Source organism: Ambystoma mexicanum, chromosome 1q (genome assembly GCF_040938575.1).
Source record: "Ambystoma mexicanum isolate Mex_15411 chromosome 1q, UKY_AmexF1_1, whole genome shotgun sequence".
NCBI classification, from domain to species: Eukaryota; Metazoa; Chordata; class Amphibia; order Caudata; family Ambystomatidae; genus Ambystoma; species Ambystoma mexicanum.
This window is the reverse complement of record NC_090922.1, coordinates 1,013,615,566-1,013,634,674: the sequence shown is the minus strand read 5'-3', so window position 1 is coordinate 1,013,634,674 and position 19,109 is coordinate 1,013,615,566. Positions and strand designations below refer to the sequence as shown.

Here is a 19,109-nt window from a genome sequence, read left to right as displayed (position 1 = left end):
CACATTAAGGCAGCGCTTGAAACTAAAATAGAGAATAGTTGTAAAAGGCGGCACGCAAATGTTAAATTGTAATCTAATACAGCACTTGATATGTATTTACTTTTTAAAGTTCTGTTTTTGCTTTTTCTCTTTTAGATGTGGAGCAGACATCACTGGTTCTGCCATATTTCATGAATGCCAGGATAACTACTGCTCTTTTCGAACATGCACTTCTGACCCCCAGACGGCCCCCTATAACAAGGGATGTATGTTTCTGCCTGATAAACATCAGAGTGCGACGGCGTCCATAATGTACATGCAAGCATTGGCCTCAGTGAGTATTCCTTTTCCGGGTCAGAAAGGTACATCCAGAATAGGTGTGCATTGACGTCAGAGAGCAGAGTGCAGTATCAAATGCTTTGTTTACCACCCACGATGGCTACCCATATGCTGACAGCCTCCAATCTGCCAACAATTAAGAACTCTGCACAGACATTCACATTTTTTCCAGCAAAATAGAAACTCTGTACTGCATTCTGAACACACACCTCAACCTGGCCCAGCCCACCCATTTAATGGCAGGCACTGACTAGTCCACATGCACACCCCCTTCCAAATGATGCAATATGTCAACGTACATATGCACCACTGCTACTCATGTGTTCCATGACAATCACTTCACTCTCAGCAAATTAATTTCGTTCCTACCTCGCTTACTTTAAATTATAAGAAAAATCCCTCCACCAATCGACCTTGCCCTATAGAATCGAATCCACCTGTTCCTTCTACATCCCTATCAGGTTTCCAACAGCTCCCTTCATTATTCGCCCCATACAGGTATTCTCTAACCTCCAGCCTGGCACAAGCCCCCCTCATGTATTCCTTTCTCCTTTTTGAAACCTAACCCCTGCCCGCTGCTGAATCCACTGTGGCTCTCTGCATTTTGGCTCGGCCACCAGGCACACTGCTAACCATGCACAATCATCTCTGAGGTCCACATTGATATCATCCCCTTGTTGAAAACTTGGTTCACTGACAACTACACTACATCCACCCCTACTATGATCCCCCAAAAATGTAACATCCTAACAGAAAAATCACCTGGGGGATAAGGGTGTGGCAGTAGGACTTGATTTCTCCTCCAATTCTAACATCAAATCCATGAAAACAACTCACACTGTTTTTTAGAAACACATTGACAAACTCTTATATCAATGCTTTAACTTCCCTTGCCATCATTACCACCTGTCAATCCAAGATACCAACCCTCTCTTCTCTCTACCCTCCACATCATGGCTAACCACACTGTTGACCTTAACAATGGGCTAGCTCATCTTTCTCTAAAGAAATCTCCTCACTCATGTCCACCGAATGCTGCATTAGATGGGCCTTCACCCCTAGTCATCTTGATGGTCACTAACTCAGCATGGTTTTCTCTTTCAATTTTCCCCTGGCACCACTCATGATCTGCCCCTCCCATGGAAGGACATTCATCTCTTGCTCAATGATTGGAATAACAGGTTTACCCTCTCTCCTTCTCTCCTGTTAAATTAACAGTGATGCAAAAAGTTATAACTATGCATTTTCCCTCTTTTACAAAGGTTTAATCTTTGTTCTTGATAACTGCTGGCTGTATTTGTAAATTGGCCTTACATTTTGCTGCTTTATCTAGACATTGGCCTATCCCTCTCTCCCTCTTTCCAGTTTCTTCCTCCTGTCCTCATAATTTGCCTCTAGTTGCCATGCCGTCTGCTGTGTTTGCTGCAAGCTAGGCCCTATCCCTTCACAGGGGCTTTAGTTTGTGGCTGTAGTTGGATTGTGCTCTGCAGTTTCCTCCCTCTACCCCCTTCCTTCTCTCCACACTCTCCCTCAATGGTGCTCTCAATCTCTCCTATCTTTTCTAATTGCTATTCTATAACCTATTCTATCCCTCTGTCAAAGTAAAAAGTTCAGGAAGGATCTCCTGGTCTCCAACCCAGGCCTGCCCATCGCTGACACCTATGTCAATGCTTCTTCCAGGCAGACTCATCAACATCCTCTTTGTCGTTCCTTCTATGGACCTTTGGATTCCCCATATGGTCGCTGCACTCCCCCCTTTCTCTTCCTCTCTCATTAATGGTGGCTCCCATCGGGAGGTACTCTTGGCATCCTTCCTGTCCTCCAGGGTCATCATTAATATTTACCTAAATGGCACTGTCTTGATCCAGGGCTCTCAGCCCAACTTTCTTCTTGACAGGCTTCTTCTGTCTCTCACCAGCTTCCTCCCCTCTCCTGCCACTCGTCCTTCTGTCTTCCCTCTGGTCCCTCTGTCACCTCTGACGGTGTACCTCACTCTTGTTCCCCACCTTGGAAGACTTTCAAGAGTGGCAACCTGTTCCACTTAGCTGCTCTCAACTCTCGCTCTGCCGTCAACCACTCCTCTGACATCTGCCACCTCCTTCAGGACCTCCATCTACCTAGATGTCCTCACTCTCAATCAAAAACGTGTTTCTCAGCCATCTCTGTCACAAGTGTTGACACCCTCCTCCTGAGGGTCACAAGATCCTCCCTGGTTTGGATATGGAGTGGCTATAATCTTGCCTGAGTGGGTCCCTGCTACTATCGTACCCACTTAGGCTTATTACTTTTTTGAATGCCATGTCTGCAGGCTTGGTGTCTCTCCCATCCTCTCTCTAACTCTGGCCAGCATCTACAGGCCCCCTGACCAGATCTCTTACTTCCTCTCTGAATGGACCAACCTCACCTCCTCTCTCCTTGTCTCCTCTACCAATCTGCTCCTCCCCGGAGAATTCAATATTCACCTCGACTCGCCTGATGTGGCCTCTGGGCTCTTCTGCAACCTCTGTGACACTCTTTGGGCCTCATTACGACCCAGGCGGTAAGTTACCGCCTGGGTCGTACCTTTACCGCCATGGCGTAAACTATGTTTACGCCATGGTGGTTGGCGGATTTACCGCCCCATTCCAAGGTGAGTGGGGCGGTAAATCCCCATTTCCCATTTACCCTTCCCCATTCCCATTTTTGCCCCGTAGGGCATAATGGGAGTGGGGAAGGAGATAATTACGCCACCGTAAATTACGGTGCCGTAATTATCTCCAAGGTCCCTCAGCGCCATGGATTTTAACGCCTGCAAAAAGCAGGCGTTAAACTCACCATGGCGCTAAGGGACGTTGTAATCAGGCGTTAAGGGTCGGCGCCGTTTACGGCACCGTAAACCCCTTAACGCCTGGGTTGGAATGAGGCCCTTTCTCTCCATATTCTTCCATCAGGTCTGACGCACTCAGCCGGACAAACCTTGGATTCTCTCATCTCTTCAGACATCTCCATCTGCAATCCCCTCATTACTCCTCTCTCCTGGTCTGATCATGCTCTCCTGTCCTTTCATTCAGACCCCCCCCGGGTAAGGCCCCACCCACGCTGCCAGACTCTGTCTCCATCATTCAACCTAGGAAGTGTGTCAGTTGCCACTTTTGCTGCCACCTTCCCTCCCCATCCTACTCCTGCTGCAGACTCTCATTATGATATGGCTCTTACTAGCCTTCAGCTCTCCATCTCCAACACCCTGGACATCCTTGCTCTGTCATGAGGATCTGCTTGAAACCTGCCTCCAATTGCAACTCCTTGTATAATTCTGTCCTGGCCAACCTGAAACGCAAGTGCAGAGTGGCCGAGCAAAAGTGTCAGACTTCGCGCTCATTCCCTCACAAACTGGCCTGCCGCTTGCTATAAAGACAATAGAGACTCTCCATCTGCTCAAAGAAGAGGGCTTATGCAAGCCTGCATCTCTGTGGCCTCTAACAACACGGCTGAACTTTTCAAAATCGGGAAGGAACTTGCCAACCCTATTGCAGTCTCCACTTCTCCTCTTCCTTCCTTGGCCCTCTGCACTTCTCTGGCCTCTCCCTTCATTTCTAAAACTCAGCATATCCTGTCCTCTCTCTCCTGTACCTTACACCTTTCTCACCTGTTCTCAGGCCTCGCTTGGTATCTGTCTCCTCTCCCCCCTACTCCCCTCTTTCTCTCCCATAACACCTGATGAGGGGGTTCGAGGTAGGTCTGCTCTATCAAAGTCTCATCCAAACAGGCGCTCCCCTGCTCCTCAAGAACTATTAAGGACAATACTGTCGCCCTTGATCCAGCTTTAGCAGATTTCTGCAATCACTCCTTTGCCACTGGATCCTTCCCCTCACTCACTCATCAAGCACTGCCTTGTGCATCCTCTAATCAAAAAGCCTTCTGCTGACCCTTCCTGTCTGGCAAACTACAGCCTTATCTTCACTACCTCCTTCCTGTGCAAACTCATCGAGAAGCTGGCCATCTCCCAGATCATCCACAACACTGAATCTGTTGGTTGTCTCCACGACCACCAGTCTGGCGTCATAGCTGCCAGAGGCACAGAAACTGTTCTCCTGTACACCTGTCTTATCTCGATTCCTGCTCTTCTTCCATTCTCATTCTTCTTGACCTTTCCTCTGCTTTTTATATAGTCAATCATGCCACACTGAAAAAACATCTCTGTGACACCGTTGGCATCACAGACCTGGCTCTTGACTGGCTGTCTTCCAACCTGTCGGACTGACACTTGCAGGTTCAACCTGGCCCTTTTCTTTCCACCATCTAACTCTCCACCTGTGGCATACTTCAGGGCTCTATCCTCTTGCCCTGGCTTTTCAATATCTACCTGGACCCTCTAGCCCATTTGATCTCTACTTCTCATGCAACTTCCAATGTTTTGCGGATGACACACACCTCTCCTTGAAGCTACCCTCCTCTGCCTCCTCCTCTTCCTCTCTTATTCCTGACTGCCTGACTGCTATGCATGCATGGTGCACTGCTAATAATCTCTGCCTTAATGACAGTAAGACAGAGATCCTTCTCATTGGAACCGCTTTGCCCTCTTTCTCTCCCACACTCTGGCTGGTCTCTATGGGCCCCCTCCCCTCACACGACTATGAGGCAAAAAACCTTGGTGTCATCTTAGATTCCTCTCTCTCCTTCTCTCATCACACCAGGGACCTGACCAAGAAGTCCCACTATCAGCTGCACCTCCTCAGAGGAATTCCTCCTTTCCTCACCTTCCCTCAGAAACTCAATGTCTCCAGAGCTCTGGTTCGCTCCAGGCTGTACTACTGCAACAGCCTCTTCTTCAATCTGCCTTACTACTCCCTTCATCCCCTTCAACTAATCCAGAACAGTACCGTGAGACTTATCCTTGGCCTCAAGCCCAGGGCTGCATCTCTCCAGCCCTCAAATCAAGTTCAAGACCCTCTGCATCATTGAAAAGGCTTTCTGGGGCCTGAGACCCCGCTACATCCAACTCTCTCTACCTAAATATCTCCCTTCTAGAGCCCTTCGTTCGTCTACCTCTACCTCTCTGCAGATAATGCGTTTTTCCAAGCACAGAGTCAGGGGCAGATCTCTCTCCTCCACAGGTGCTTCCCTCTGAAATGGCTTCCCTGCCCCTCTCAGACTTGAGCCAGACCTTCTTAAGTGCCCGAAGCTACTCAAGACCTTTGTTTTATCCTCTACCTTCCCTATCCTCCATGCCTACTAATGTCCACTCGGCCCTAGACTGGATGCTTGGTTCCCTCAGAGTCTTACAGGACAGCAGGCCCTCCTATTCCAGTCCACCCCTGCACTTCCCCATCCCTCCTCTTCCTGCACTTGCCCTTCCGGGTCCCTCACCCTACACTAGCCTGGCTGGGCCTTCACCCTTAGCCTACCCAGCCCCTTACCTCCCACTTAGCTGTGGACCCTCTTCTCTTGCATTTTATGCCTTCCCCTGGCTCTGACCACTGGGTCTTCCCTGGTGCTCACCTTTGTACGGGCCCCTTGGCCCTAACCTGCACTAGCCCCCTTCCCCTCACCCCTGCACTTCTCGTTACTGCACTTGCACAATCTGAATGACACAAGGCCAATAGAATTGTTCATGTTTGCTCTCCCTGTTCCCCCACCCTCTTGTCTTTTTGCACCTCGAAACACTTGTGAATAGGCGCATTATAAATTACCAATAAATAAACATGACATTTTATTCCCCTGATAAGTTGTGCTTGGTTGGCCACCAATCAAGCAAGCAAGCAAGCAAATGGTTAAATGAAGACCATACATTGCAGGTGGTATAGTATACAGAAAGTTGCTGGCACAAATCCTGCTCCCAGTTGACAAACTAACTGGCAGAAGCCAAAACCGGCGCAAATCACTACATCATCCAAACAATCACTACATCATCCAAACAAAACAAGAGATGCCATTTACAGGACTATATATGACAACACAACGTCAGATGTTCAACATCTACTCAAAACATACAATTCTAGACAAACGTATTCCCCTCCACACCACTGACCTCACAGCTAACTTTGCCTCAGCCATCTAAGAAAATGTTAATTGAATCCAACTATTGGTCATGCAGCAACACTGTTTTTCTTTGCCCCCTATTGTCCTCCCCATCACATTCTCTTTCATGAGCTTCACTCCTGTCACCAACTCAGATATCCTCACTATCGCCTCATCCACTCAATGCCACTCTTGCTCTACCACCCTTAAGAGAGAAGTGATTTCCTGCAGGCCAAACCCATCATCAAAATCACCTCCATTAACATTGGGACCACTCCGAAAATTGGTCAAATATGCCACCACCACCCATCTTCTAAATAAATGCCAAGCTGTTCCTTCCGTTCCAGACAGCTACAGACCTATTGCTAAGTTTCGTTTACAGGGAAAATATCATCCTGGTTGATCACTCACTGTGACCTCCACCACGATAGCCTGGCGTCACTAATCAAGAAGCATGGCCTCCTCTTCTTGGGAGAAATTATTCAGGAAGCCCTTGTCAATAACACCTGTGTGACGCTCATCCTCAGGCTCCACAAAAACACCAGCTTAGATGGATCGCCACTAGAATAGACCAAGACAAGTCCTGTACATGGGTTACTTTACATCTGCTTCTTCCCAGCTTCATTGAGGTGCCCCACAAAACCCAATATTCTTTCAATGGTGATTTAATGTTTATGTGAGCATGTTGACTGTTAGGCAGAATCCAGTGCAGTTCCCTTAGGGAGCACTACACCAGATTAGGACTACAGGTGAGAGCAATAAATCCCCTTTGGTATTAGTCTGTACCACAAAGATTTAGTTGGTAGCTGTGGCTGAGCAGTCAGACTTATCTCAAGAGGGAGATGAGCAGTATTCAGGGTTTACACAATAGGCAGTACAGTACTATGGAGCAAGGAAACACTGACCAAAGCTTTGTATCAAAAAGAGAATATATTTATTCTATACACATCTAGTTTCAACACATAGATCACAGTTGATGAAGTAAGTTAAGTTTAGTCAAGGAAAAGCATATAGAACGCCCTATTCAATTGTAGACAAGTTTGCGGTAAAGTGAAAACTGAGCAAAACGGCACAGTGAAAACCAACTACAAATGGTACTCTAGCAATTCAACGAAAGGGAGGGAAATCACAAGTTAAACTGAAATATCTTCAGACACTCCCTAGCAACACTTCCCTGAAGTTTTGTGAACAAGTAATGCACAGTCACACTTTAGCCAAAAGATAAGTGAATGAAAACTGAGCAAAATGGTACTCCAGAAGTTAAAACAGTAGGAAGGAAGAGGGGTTTAGAAGATTAAGGTGCATCAACACATTTCTCATTGAAAACCAATCTAGTGAGAGCAGATCTAACAAATCAGCCAGAGTCAATGGGCCTGAGCCAGAGTCAGTGGTACAGGACCAAGAGCTTAGGAGCAAAAATGTTCTTGTAGCTGCAGTCAAGTCTTTAGTAGAAAAATATTGAAGAGGTAGATGTGAGGTGAAAGACAATGTTAAGAGAGAGGGCGGCCGACCTCACAAGTAGTTAAATGATTTCAAACACCTTTAGGGCTATGACGGAGAAAGGGTGTCCTGGCAGAACAATGTACCTTAAACGTGAAGAAGTGGCTCCTGCGGTGGCGGTTGTTCCTGGTAGTTCCTGCAGGTTGAGGGGTCCAACAGAGGAAGAGAGGCTCTCGTCGTAGAGGAAGGTTCGAGTCGCTGCACTACCCAGGGATGAAACTAGCCGCGGTGCTGCCAAACGAAGTTTAAAAGGTACATTCCTTTTAATCGCGGTCCGGGTCGATAGCTGCCTGGCTATCCGGTCTCCAAGTGCTGGGCACTGTCGATTCGACCAAGGCAGGTCCGAGGAAGTGATAGGTGAACTGATTGACCCCACTAGCTCAAGGGAAGGAGGCTCTTTCACTGAAGATCTCCTCTCGTTGTGTGGAAGAAAAGTGGTGAGACGATCCGGCAGGGCTTCACCGGTGGTGTAGATGCTGAAGATGTCTGTGGCTTCTCTCCCCTTTGCTTCCAGTGGCGACGTCTTGCTTTTCCAGTCCTCAGGTCCCTGCTTTTATGCAGAAAGAGACCCATTCATACAGCCTAGCTGTCACTCACACAGAGGAGTGGTCTTCTTGGCGGGAGACCCTCCAGCCTATCAGGTTAGAGTGTGACCTGAGTTGCGGTGGCTACTCTGTCCAGGGGTTCTACTCCCCCTCCCACCCCAGACTCAGAGGCGCCAAAAGGAGGGCTTCTTGACAGAAGCCCGCCAAAAGAGCGAACAAAGAATCCCCGACCTGTGTTAGGAGGTTAGAGTAACACACGAGAAAGAAATTGTATCAAAGTTCTGGTAAATAAAACCTACCAGAGTAAAGTTAATAATAAAATAAACCGGCGGTATGTTAGAGGCTGTCAGTAAAAGTGTTAGTCTCAAACAATGGGAAAATCCCATAGGGAAATATTTGCGGTCGAATATAAAAGGTAGTAACCACTGCCACCAGCCAGAAACTTTGTAGAGGGGGACTTTAAGGTACCCTCTCGAAAATGAACCTAGGGGAAAAACTATTAACCCCTTCCAGTACTTCCATTTTAAGATGGGTTGTACTGGTTTAGCTCATAGAGATTGACTAGTAAAGTCAATGGGGACTTTACATGCCCTGGGAGACAGTAGTCAGTCCCAGGGTATGGAGTCTATATTTGGGGGTCACTACGACACCCCTGTGTCACTGCACGGAGGGTGCTGTGTAACACATGTGCATAAAGATGGTTCCTATGGGTGAGAGAAAAGATCCCATAGGCATAAAACACAAAAATAGCCTAGAACACACATAGCAAAGATGCCTAAGAGTGGGAAAAAGAGTCTCACTCTTAGCAGGTAACAAGAAATAAACCCTTCAAATCCAGCAAAGCTGGTGGGGGACTCTATAGGTAATGGAAATTATCCATGGAATGAGATTTCTCCCTATCATTGACTAAGCTAATAAACTCCTTACACTGAATTTCCAGGTATATGCAGATGATTCACACATCCTTTTGAATGCTCCTTCTGGTCCTGTCGACAACCACACAATCCTATACTTGCTAAACAAATCCAAGATTGGTCAACTGATAACTAAATTAGCCTGAACTTTTTCAAATCTTTTTTGCATCACCCTGCTGCAATTCCTCCCTTTCAACAACCCTCATTCCCTTCCCCTTCAGCTGGAAACATTGAAAACTCTTTAACTTTCAGCGCACTCATCAATCTGACGATACAAAATATAATTCCGAGATTCACATGATGAAGAAAATCTTGCTTGCATTTCGGAAAATAATTGTTGCACATGGCCTTGTCCTCTTGAGACTGCCTAGTTGAAAGACTATCTTTTTGGGCTTGACAGAGGGGCGGGGCAGGGTTTGACAGAATTTTTGAAGGAATCTTTCGGATATTTGCAACCCCTCCGGAACAAGCCAGACAGACTCATTTTCTCTTAAATTCTGGGATCGCACTTGCTTTTCCCAGAAGACAATTTCATCTATAAATCATCGTTAAACATCATCCATAAGAGTCTGGCCAACAAAGTTCCACTTCATCTCAACTATCAAATGTCAACCCCTTCTCCCCAGAAGCTTAAGATAAACATCCAAGAACATGCTCTGCATCCCTACATTCCACAGAAACAGACAAGAAGTGTGTGCATTCACAGTCCTGAGCTCTAAACACCAGGACAAGGTTCCAACAGTAATCAGGAAGGAGACCTTCCAACGCTGCTTCCACCACAGCTCCTCTGCTGGCCTCACCATACCTATGATCTCCTCCCTCTGCCCGATGTTGGATCCGAAACTTTTGTACATACCCCTCTCCTTGATTGATCTCTGGCATGATGATTGCCTTGTCTCTCCTGTATCCAACTCTTACTCTAATTTTAGCATATACTCATTTCCTTGACGCTTTAAAATACCAACAATCACTATAGTATGTTTTACTTTTTCCAGCACATTCTCAAATTCCCTAAGCTGTTTTCTGATGAAAGCATTGCACCCTTAACTGTGCTTTGAAGTGGTTTTACTGAAACCTTACACTTTATAAAATACATACCTTAATATGACTCCACAACATGTTAGGTTTTGGCTTAGGGCATTGGGTTATAAAATTCAAGATGCAGCGTTTTATTCCAGGGAAATCAATGAGTTTCTGCAATAGCATCAACAAGTAGTGGCCTCTACTGAAATTCTTTGGTCCCATCCTGCTCAGAATTTGAAATAAGCAGCGTTGCCAAGGTGACATGCACTTGATCCCTGTTCTGCTGTTTCTGCAGAAGTCCCTTTTTGAAATGAAGCAAATCTGAGTCCATATAAGCCAATATAAGAGGTTTATTTCATAAAGCAGAGACAGACGTCGACGTTCATTTGCACAAAAAAAATCAGAACATGGCGTTATGCAGAATCTTTAGAAACGTGGCAAAACGAAAGGTAAAAGTTCTCGAATAGAGACCTTTATATTGCCTCACACAAATACAGCGTTTTAACGAACTGACAATGCACAAGAGTTATCTCTAGCCATATAAAAGTCTTTAACTCATTTTCTAATGACGGCTATTTGTGACATCACGGCTATTTGTGACATCACCACTGACTTGTAATAATAATAATAATAATTGGCATTTATATGGTTCTACGAACCCTCAGGCATCCATGCACTGCTTATTATTACCCACGGTGTGTGGTGCTCATTTATCAACCTTAGAAGGATGAAAGGCTGAGTTTGACTCTGCCGGGATTCGAAACTGCACGGATGTCAAAGAGAGCGCTCTACTTGCTGTGCTATCTGACCGGCTAATAAGGAAAAGACATCATTACTGCAACTTCAAACATTTGTTGCAGTTGTACTGTGATATCGCAATGCCTGCTGCTTGAGCATTCACAGAGCAGAATTCCAGTTGTGACTGCAGCACTTAAAGCGTGTCTTGCTTTTCAAATTCATTTCCTCTGACATTATCTGAAGGCAGCATGGTCACGGCAGTGAAACCTTAATTCGATGAAACCAATGGTCCACTACATGCGACTGGAAGTCTTGCTCTGTGCTGCCTTCTAGTGCTGCCCTCTGCCTCTGGGATTTCCTTTTTGAGTGAGCAGCTGCTGCTTCAGCGAAAAGTGACGGGGGGCTGTTGGGGAATGTAGCACCATGTCAACTATGTGTCAATGTATAGGAAAGATTGCTGTGTCACTTTTGATATTGATTCACTCATAAGGCAATCAGGTGTTACCAGTGCTTTAAGTGGAGTAAGACATTTAGCGGGGGCTCATGTGGGGGCGTGGCCTAATAATTGATGGGCGTGGCCTAATAATTGATGGCTGTGGCCTAAAGACGAACATGTAAAACTGGTGTGGCCTACATTACTAAGCACATATCGTGTAACAGACTGCGTGCTACATGCCTTAAAGTAAAACAAATCAAAGCTCAAGGTCATTATTTATTGGACCCATAACTGGGGCCATTGACAAAAGGGTAGGTTTAGAGGTACATTAGCAGGTGCATTCAAATTTGTAAACAATTGACAATTTGCCAGAACCTGAAGGACCCACCTTTCCATTGGCCCATTCCATGCTTATGCAGAAACCTTGCTCACTGGAGGGCACTGATAACCCACTTGTTGCTTTCACGTCCCTACACACAGAGCATCCAATGTCACCTAAAGCCAGAAAAAATCCATTCATATTCCTCCTTAAAATAGCACAATTGCTGCATGCTCCAGCAATCAGAAGTTAGAAGAGTCTCTTCTGGCAGAGCCTGCAGTGCAGTGAGAGATGCACTGGAGCTACTGGCCTCCTTAGGGCAAACCTCCTGGCATATTTCCGCTGCCTCAATACCCAAATTGACTGGACTAGCTTCCCCATCCCCACTCAGACTGGTGGCAGCCTCCACCACCTTACATCTTTTCGCTGATGGCAAGTAGTCAAACATCGAAGTCTGCATAGACGGGTGCTTGAGAAGTACCACAGACTTTGCCGACATCGTTAATGGCTGCAGAAAATCTTGGAGAGATATATCACTAGCGGATCTGTTTCTAACCTGTGCACGCTCAAAATTCCCAGCTTCCTTTCTGTAAAAAATGCAAATGTGGTTTACTGCACTGAACATAGCTTCTATGTAAATTACTATATGTTATTTGTAAACCAGATTTTATGCTACCCATACTCTGCTCCCTTATACTATCCGCATGCATTTATTATAGAACATAAATTGCCAATAAAGGAACATTGCTAGTGAGTCACATTGCAAAAGACATAATAATATTTACCTGGTTGCATTTTTAAATGTGCTTTTGCAACAGTTAAATAAACCGTGAACCAATTGTGTCAATTAGAATTTTCGGGAATATTGAAAAAGCAGGCATTCGTCGAGCTCCTTCACACAAATCAGACACCCTATACAGTTTTCAAATGCAATAGAAAAATTATGTACCTTCACAAATTTGATTTGTTCAAATAAGGGCTGTCTTTTTTTCCTTGGCATCAAATGCAAGTGACCTCCACAGAGCTGAAACGTGCTATCACAGCCAAAAGTTGCCTCAACGTCAGAGTTCACTAATTAAAGTTGGCAGCTTCATTAATTGGACCATCTGTGGCACAGAGTTTTCACAGTAAACAGACATGGGAGTGCCATTTTACTGCATGGGGTTCTTCCAATGGGTGGTATAAGGTATAGACGGAATTTGCAAGAGACAATATGCGCCAAAGACTTTTATTTTTAACCATGCTTTCACAATGAAAACACCTTAAATCCAAGCTTTTAATGAGTATATGGGTGAATTGTAGGTAGTGAGTCACAGGTGGTCTCTGCCTTAAGTTTGAAACTCACTAATGAGCTTCGGCACTGGAGAATATTACCACCAAGTACCAGTTTAAGGCACTCCGAGACCTTGTTTTTCCAACATCCCAACAGGCCAGAAGCCATGCCACAGAGAAAACAGCTGTTGGTGTCATTACCGACTGAGAATACAAAATATGTTTGGGCATAAAGGAAAAAGGGGCCCGCATTTCCATATCGCAGTGCTTGACTTTTCATAAAAAAACGGCAGATAAAGGTACTTTGGGGAGCATAAATGTCAAGTAGTGAGGTGAGGGTGCACTTAAAATAAAGCATGAAATGAACCCCTTCCATTTCACGCTTTATTTTAAGTGCACCCCGCTTCACAAACACAAAATGAACAACGTTTTTGGAATATACGGGATAACAATGACCAGTGTACACCGAGCCACGAAAAGGCACGTTAAAATGTGGGAGACAAATACAAGCCGTTTCAATTCAGCTAACCCACCCTCTCTCTGAACACGCACAGCAGCTCAACCTTATCCTGTCTACTTTACCCTAAAACACATACACAACACTAATCCTTTTCTGTTGTGTAATCACAAAACATGACTACATCAAAATGTGGAGAAAAAAAATGATAGAAAAAGGGAGGGAACACACAGAACAGAAAGTTCTTAACGGCAACAAATACAAAATGAATGAAAAATCGAGGGAACAGAGAGCAGAAAGTTCAAAACGGGTACAAAACAAATGAAAGGAAAAGCATGATAACGGACAGCAGAAAGTTTGAAACGGGAAAAACAAATGAAAGAAAAAGCGAGGGAACCGAGAGCAGAAAGTAAAGAGAACAAAGAAGAAATAAAGAAAGCAAAAACAACAGAAGTTTCTGTTGCAGTTTCAGCTGGTCGAAGCGAACACACTGAAGTGAGAAGTTTGCCTCGACCGGTTGAAACTGCAAAAAGGAACAGCAAAGCCAGTGACAGCAGTCACTTACCGTGGATGTGTGGCTTCTCCTTCTAGTCGGGTGCGTTCTTGTCGGATGGTGGTCATCGCCGGTCACAGCATGGCCATAGAATCCAGTGCCAAAGGAAAGTAATTCTAAAATGGTGCAAACCGCGCACCCTTTTATTAGGTCTGGCCAGGCTGGGAGGGTCTAACTTCCTCTGGTGACCCTCGCGAGGGGTCGCCAGAAGAAGTAACAGTTTACAAAAGTTATGCACTTCCGGCAGCAGGCAGCTGTGACTGGCCGAAGTGTCAGCCAGTCACAGAGTTGGTCAAACAATTTGCGCGATGCTGTGACTAGCTGGCAATTCTGTCAGTCACAGCTGTTGCCTGACTCTGTTGCCTGACTTATTCATGGGCGCCCAGCGGGCTCTTCTCTCATCGTGGCTGTGGCGGCGGATGATAACCGCAGTGGCTTGGTGGGATTGGGGCGCCCCAGGAGGGCCCCGGATCAGTCTCACTTTTTGGAGACTGCAGGGGCCCAGCCCCAGCTGGCTCAGTCTACTTAAAGCACTGGGTGTTACTATGCTTGTCAACCTTAAATTGACACGTCATTGCAGGGAACAAGTAGATGTAATTGGCTTTGTAGCAAGTGCCCTATAAATAAGATTTACCATTCCACTTTATCTACTGTTACCTCATCCTAATTGGATTGTTTTAGTCCATATCAGTATCTGTTCACACATTTGCTGCTTTCATTCTGCGCACAATCTTTACGGGTCTCTAATGTGTGTGTATGGGAACCGGATTGTAGTATGCACTGCAGGACCAGGTGGGGACACAAAACGAAGAGAAGGCGGCAGTCTGGCCCTCAAAGAACCATTGGGGTCATCATGGGAACAAGAAAAACAAGCATTGGCAATGCCAACAGTTTGGGCTTTTGTGTAGACCTGGGAAAGGCCCTAGCCAAGCACAGACGTATTGGTTAACTGCCCATTGTTGGTAGCCAGTGCAAAATCAACACGTTAAATCTTAAAAAGTGACCATTCCAAAATGTATGCTTTAAAATTGCCAGCTGGGTGTACAAAGTACAGGTTTTAAACCTAAAGGTTGCCATTCCAAGAATTTCTGCAAGCCTTTCTGCTTAATTGCCAGGTGCTCTCTATCACCTAGAGCCAGAAGGATAGTAAGTGTCTTAGAAAAATACAGATTTTTTTTGTGCCTTTTTTTGCAAATATATAGACACTTTTAAATATGCAGTACAATTTGCATTAAGCTCCCCCCCACCCACAAAATGCATTTCCGATTTGTATGTCAAACCGATAAGCCAAAATGCATTCTGCCCCCTGGGTACCTGTAATTGTCATTTCTTCCCACATAGATGTTACCTCAGTCTCTGTCCTAGGTCCCCTGCAGGGATGCTGTTACCAGTCCCACTGTACTGAGATAATAGCCTCATATATCCTCGTGAATGCTCCCATTCATATCTCTTGAGCCTCCTGCATTGTCAGGTCACACAGCCCCTGCACAGTCATCCAGCTGAGAGTCCCAACTCAGAACCCCTGCAGCAATGCGGCCCTCTCTATCTCTTCCCACTTCCAGCAACGTTGCTGTCCTCTGCCTCATTGGACACTGCCAGCAGTGATACTGCCCAGTCTCATCTCTAAGCCCTGAAGCTATGCTGCCCAGTCGACTCTTCTAACCCGGGTGCGAAATTGCTCACTGTCTCCCCTCTCAGTGCATACAGTGAGAGGCGGCCCACTCTCCACTTTCATTGGCATGCAGTGATATAGCCCCCACTCTCCCCTCTCATCCCATGCAGTGATACAGACTACACTCTATTGGCATGAAATGATACAACACACACTCGTCCCTCTCATTCTCTGCAATGATACAGCCTTTGTTCTCCCTTCTCGTCCCATGCAGTGATACAGCCCACACTCTTGCTCTCTCATTCCATGCAGTGATATATTCCAGATCTCACCTTCCTTACCATAGATGGTAGAGGCCATGATTCCCCTTCATTCCATGCAGTGATCCCCTCCATTTCCAAGAATTGAAATCTACACTCTCATTCCATGTGGTTGTACAGCCACAATCTCCCCTCTCAGTATACAGACCAAAATCTAACCACTCATTACATGCAACTTAAACCCAAGCCTCCCCTCTCATTCCATGCAGTGATGGTGGCCCCAGTCTACACCATCAGTCCATGGAGTGATATTGAACCATGTCTCCCCACCCTCATTCCATGTAGTGATGTAACGCCCATCATTCCATGCAGTGTGGCACAGCCCTCTGCCTCCCCTCTAATTCCATGCACTTACACAGCCACAGTGTCCCCTCTCACTCCATGCAATGAAACAGACCCATGCACTAATAGATAATCCTCTCTCAATCCATGCAGTGAGACTGACCCAAGTACCCCCTGATTCCATACAGTGATACAGAACAGCCTCTGTTTTCATTCAGTGGTACAGCCCCCGTCTCCACGATTGTTCATTGTAGTCCAAGAGCCCACAATCTCCACCCTCACTCTATGGTGTGACACTGATCAAAGGCCCCCTCCCATTCTATGCAAAAATACCAGTGCCGGCCCCAGGTGTACCAGCGCCCTGTGTGAATGTTTGGCGCCCAGCCTACAATTTGTGAGTGAGAGGCAGAGGCGCGATCACATGGGCCTTTGCATTCTGGTATTGTTTAAGAGATACCGGAATGTAAAGGTGCAGCGTGATGTTAAGTGTCAGTCAATGAATGTCTATAAGTGAGTGACTCACTAATAGAAAATCATTGATTGATACTTTAAATGGAGCGCTGCAAATAAAGGGCCCCACCAGCTCACACAATGTAAAGTGTCATGTAATTTACATGGCACTTTACATTGTGTGACCTGGCAGTGCACTTTATCTGCAGTGCCCATGTGCCACTGCACAACTTCACCTCCGCTTGAGCTGGAACTGAACAGTACTGACCCAAGTCTCCCTTCTTATTCCTGTTAGTGATACACAACCCTCCCCTCGTTCCATAAAGTGAAACAGCCCTCACATCCCGCCACCTACACTTCCATTCAGCAATTCAGTGCTCAGGCTCCCCTCTTATTCCATGCAACAATACTGCCCCCAGTTTATGTGCGACACCTCAGACCTTCCAGTCGATATAGGGATAATACAGCACATGACAGGGAGCCACTTGTGGAAACATTAATATGTCTGCACCACTGCTTCTTGGGCCAATGTGTAGGAATGTGTTTATAGTCCCTGCATGTTTTATTCCAGGATCCTTGGCTGTCTCACCAGGCTTGGTACTGCACTGGACACACCAGATGTTTACACTGACTGCACTTGATAAACCAGACTTCAACACGATATAGTGTATATTGAATAGGCCACACAATAACAGACTGCCACATAGGCTTTCATAATTAAGGCCTCAGGCACCGTTATACTCATTCATCAGAAATAACAACAAAAAAACAAAAGGCAGCAGAGAAACATCTATGTAACATTCTCATTGAACATATGCACGAAATAGGAAAACATACTTTGCTTTGGTAGTCAACAAATATACTGTTTGCAGATCAGCACAGCCTAAATTCCAATTCACTGTTTCTCTCTTGTATACGATTAGTAGACTTGGGAATCAAACTGGGATGTGCCTTAGCATGCAGTGCAATGGGTATGGAAGTAATTGCACTTTAGGAACAAGCCCCACTTACTGTCTGCCCATTTTGCCCTATAGCTAAAATGGGGTTAGTATGATTAGAAATGATGGACTTTCTTGCATGACATATTTATTCCCATAATATATTCTGATTCAGACAGACTTTATTGTTCTTTGTGTAACATACAGAGAAAGGGAGTTTGTCCTTGGGTCAGTTTGACTTTTCCAAATCACCCCTTGCAAAAAAAAAATCCAAATCTTTTTTAGCCCTACTAATACGTGCTTGCAAATTTACTTGAGACATTTCAGATCTCAGCAATGCCGGCCTGCGAAACCTGGGCTCCCCTCGGCAGCTATTTCCACTTTCCAGCCCAGGACTCTCCAGGACACTGCAGCTCGGAAACCTATCACGCAGCCAGACACACGGAGATCGTGTCTGCTCACAGCCTTCAACGCCCCTGCCATGCTTGGCACGATGCCTTAGGCTCTGAGGACACAGGTACGGCTTGGCTCTCAAATAAGAGCAAAGGCTTTCAAAAGTTCACAAAACACAGCTCCTGGTCTTTGCTCAAAATCATGGCTTGCTCTTTTAAAATCTCTGCAATGTCAGAGACAGAGGAGGCTCAGTCAAAACCCAGGCCATATATTTATGCAGAAAACCTCAGTCAAAAGTGCCAAATGCGAGATTCATTGGCCACAGGCCTCATGAAATCCACAACCAGCAACCGCTCCTCATGGAATCCACCGCAAGCTAAAAGCCCTGCCTCCCAACCTGCAGTTCCTTATGTAGCCTTTCTCCGGATTCAGCCCAGAACGCATAGATCATAAAGAAGCTGCACATATTAGGCACCTGCTTTTGCAGATGTCACTTCTTCGCCCCAACCTTCTTGTGTTACTAAACACGTTACAGACACTTTGTCAATATTCTAGAGCCCTGTAGCACCATCTCACCCACTCTGACATTTGGCAAACTTCACCCATCCTTTCCTGCACATGGAAATGCTACAAACCATCCTTTCTTCCTGCATTTGCTCTGCTTGAACAATGGACATTCATTTTTCAAGACCCTCATATTTTGTATCTATTTATTCATTGTCTGTTTTAATTTTTTGCTTTCCCTTGAACCTAATTCTTGCAATAAAACTGGTTTACAAGCAAAACTGTCCATGTGCATGCTGTAATGTTAATATGTTAAAGTTTGAAACCCCCAAATTAACCCACTCTTTAGTTTACCTTCAATGCCACAAATCAGTACTAGTATCCTAAATCAAACACATAGAAAATGCTACAACGTTAGCATTATTTTAAACTGGTGCTCATTGTCTCTGTTGAAATCAGTGGCACCTTGAAATTAGTGGACTGTTTATTTTAGAGACGCCAACAGATTTGGGGTCTTGCCAGTTAAGGTACGGGAACA

General features: G+C 45.6%; 1 protein-coding gene across 1 annotated transcript in view; it reads left to right on the top strand.

The window, feature by feature from the left end:
- The window catches only part of LOC138559855 (calcium-activated chloride channel regulator 1-like), a 603,377-nt gene that overhangs the window by 233,566 nt on the left and 350,702 nt on the right, over window positions 1-19,109 (top strand). The window contains exon 5 of the mRNA XM_069642742.1: window positions 136-313. Coding sequence (XP_069498843.1) covers window positions 136-313 — 178 coding nt within the window. The remainder of the gene's footprint in view (window positions 1-135; window positions 314-19,109) is intronic.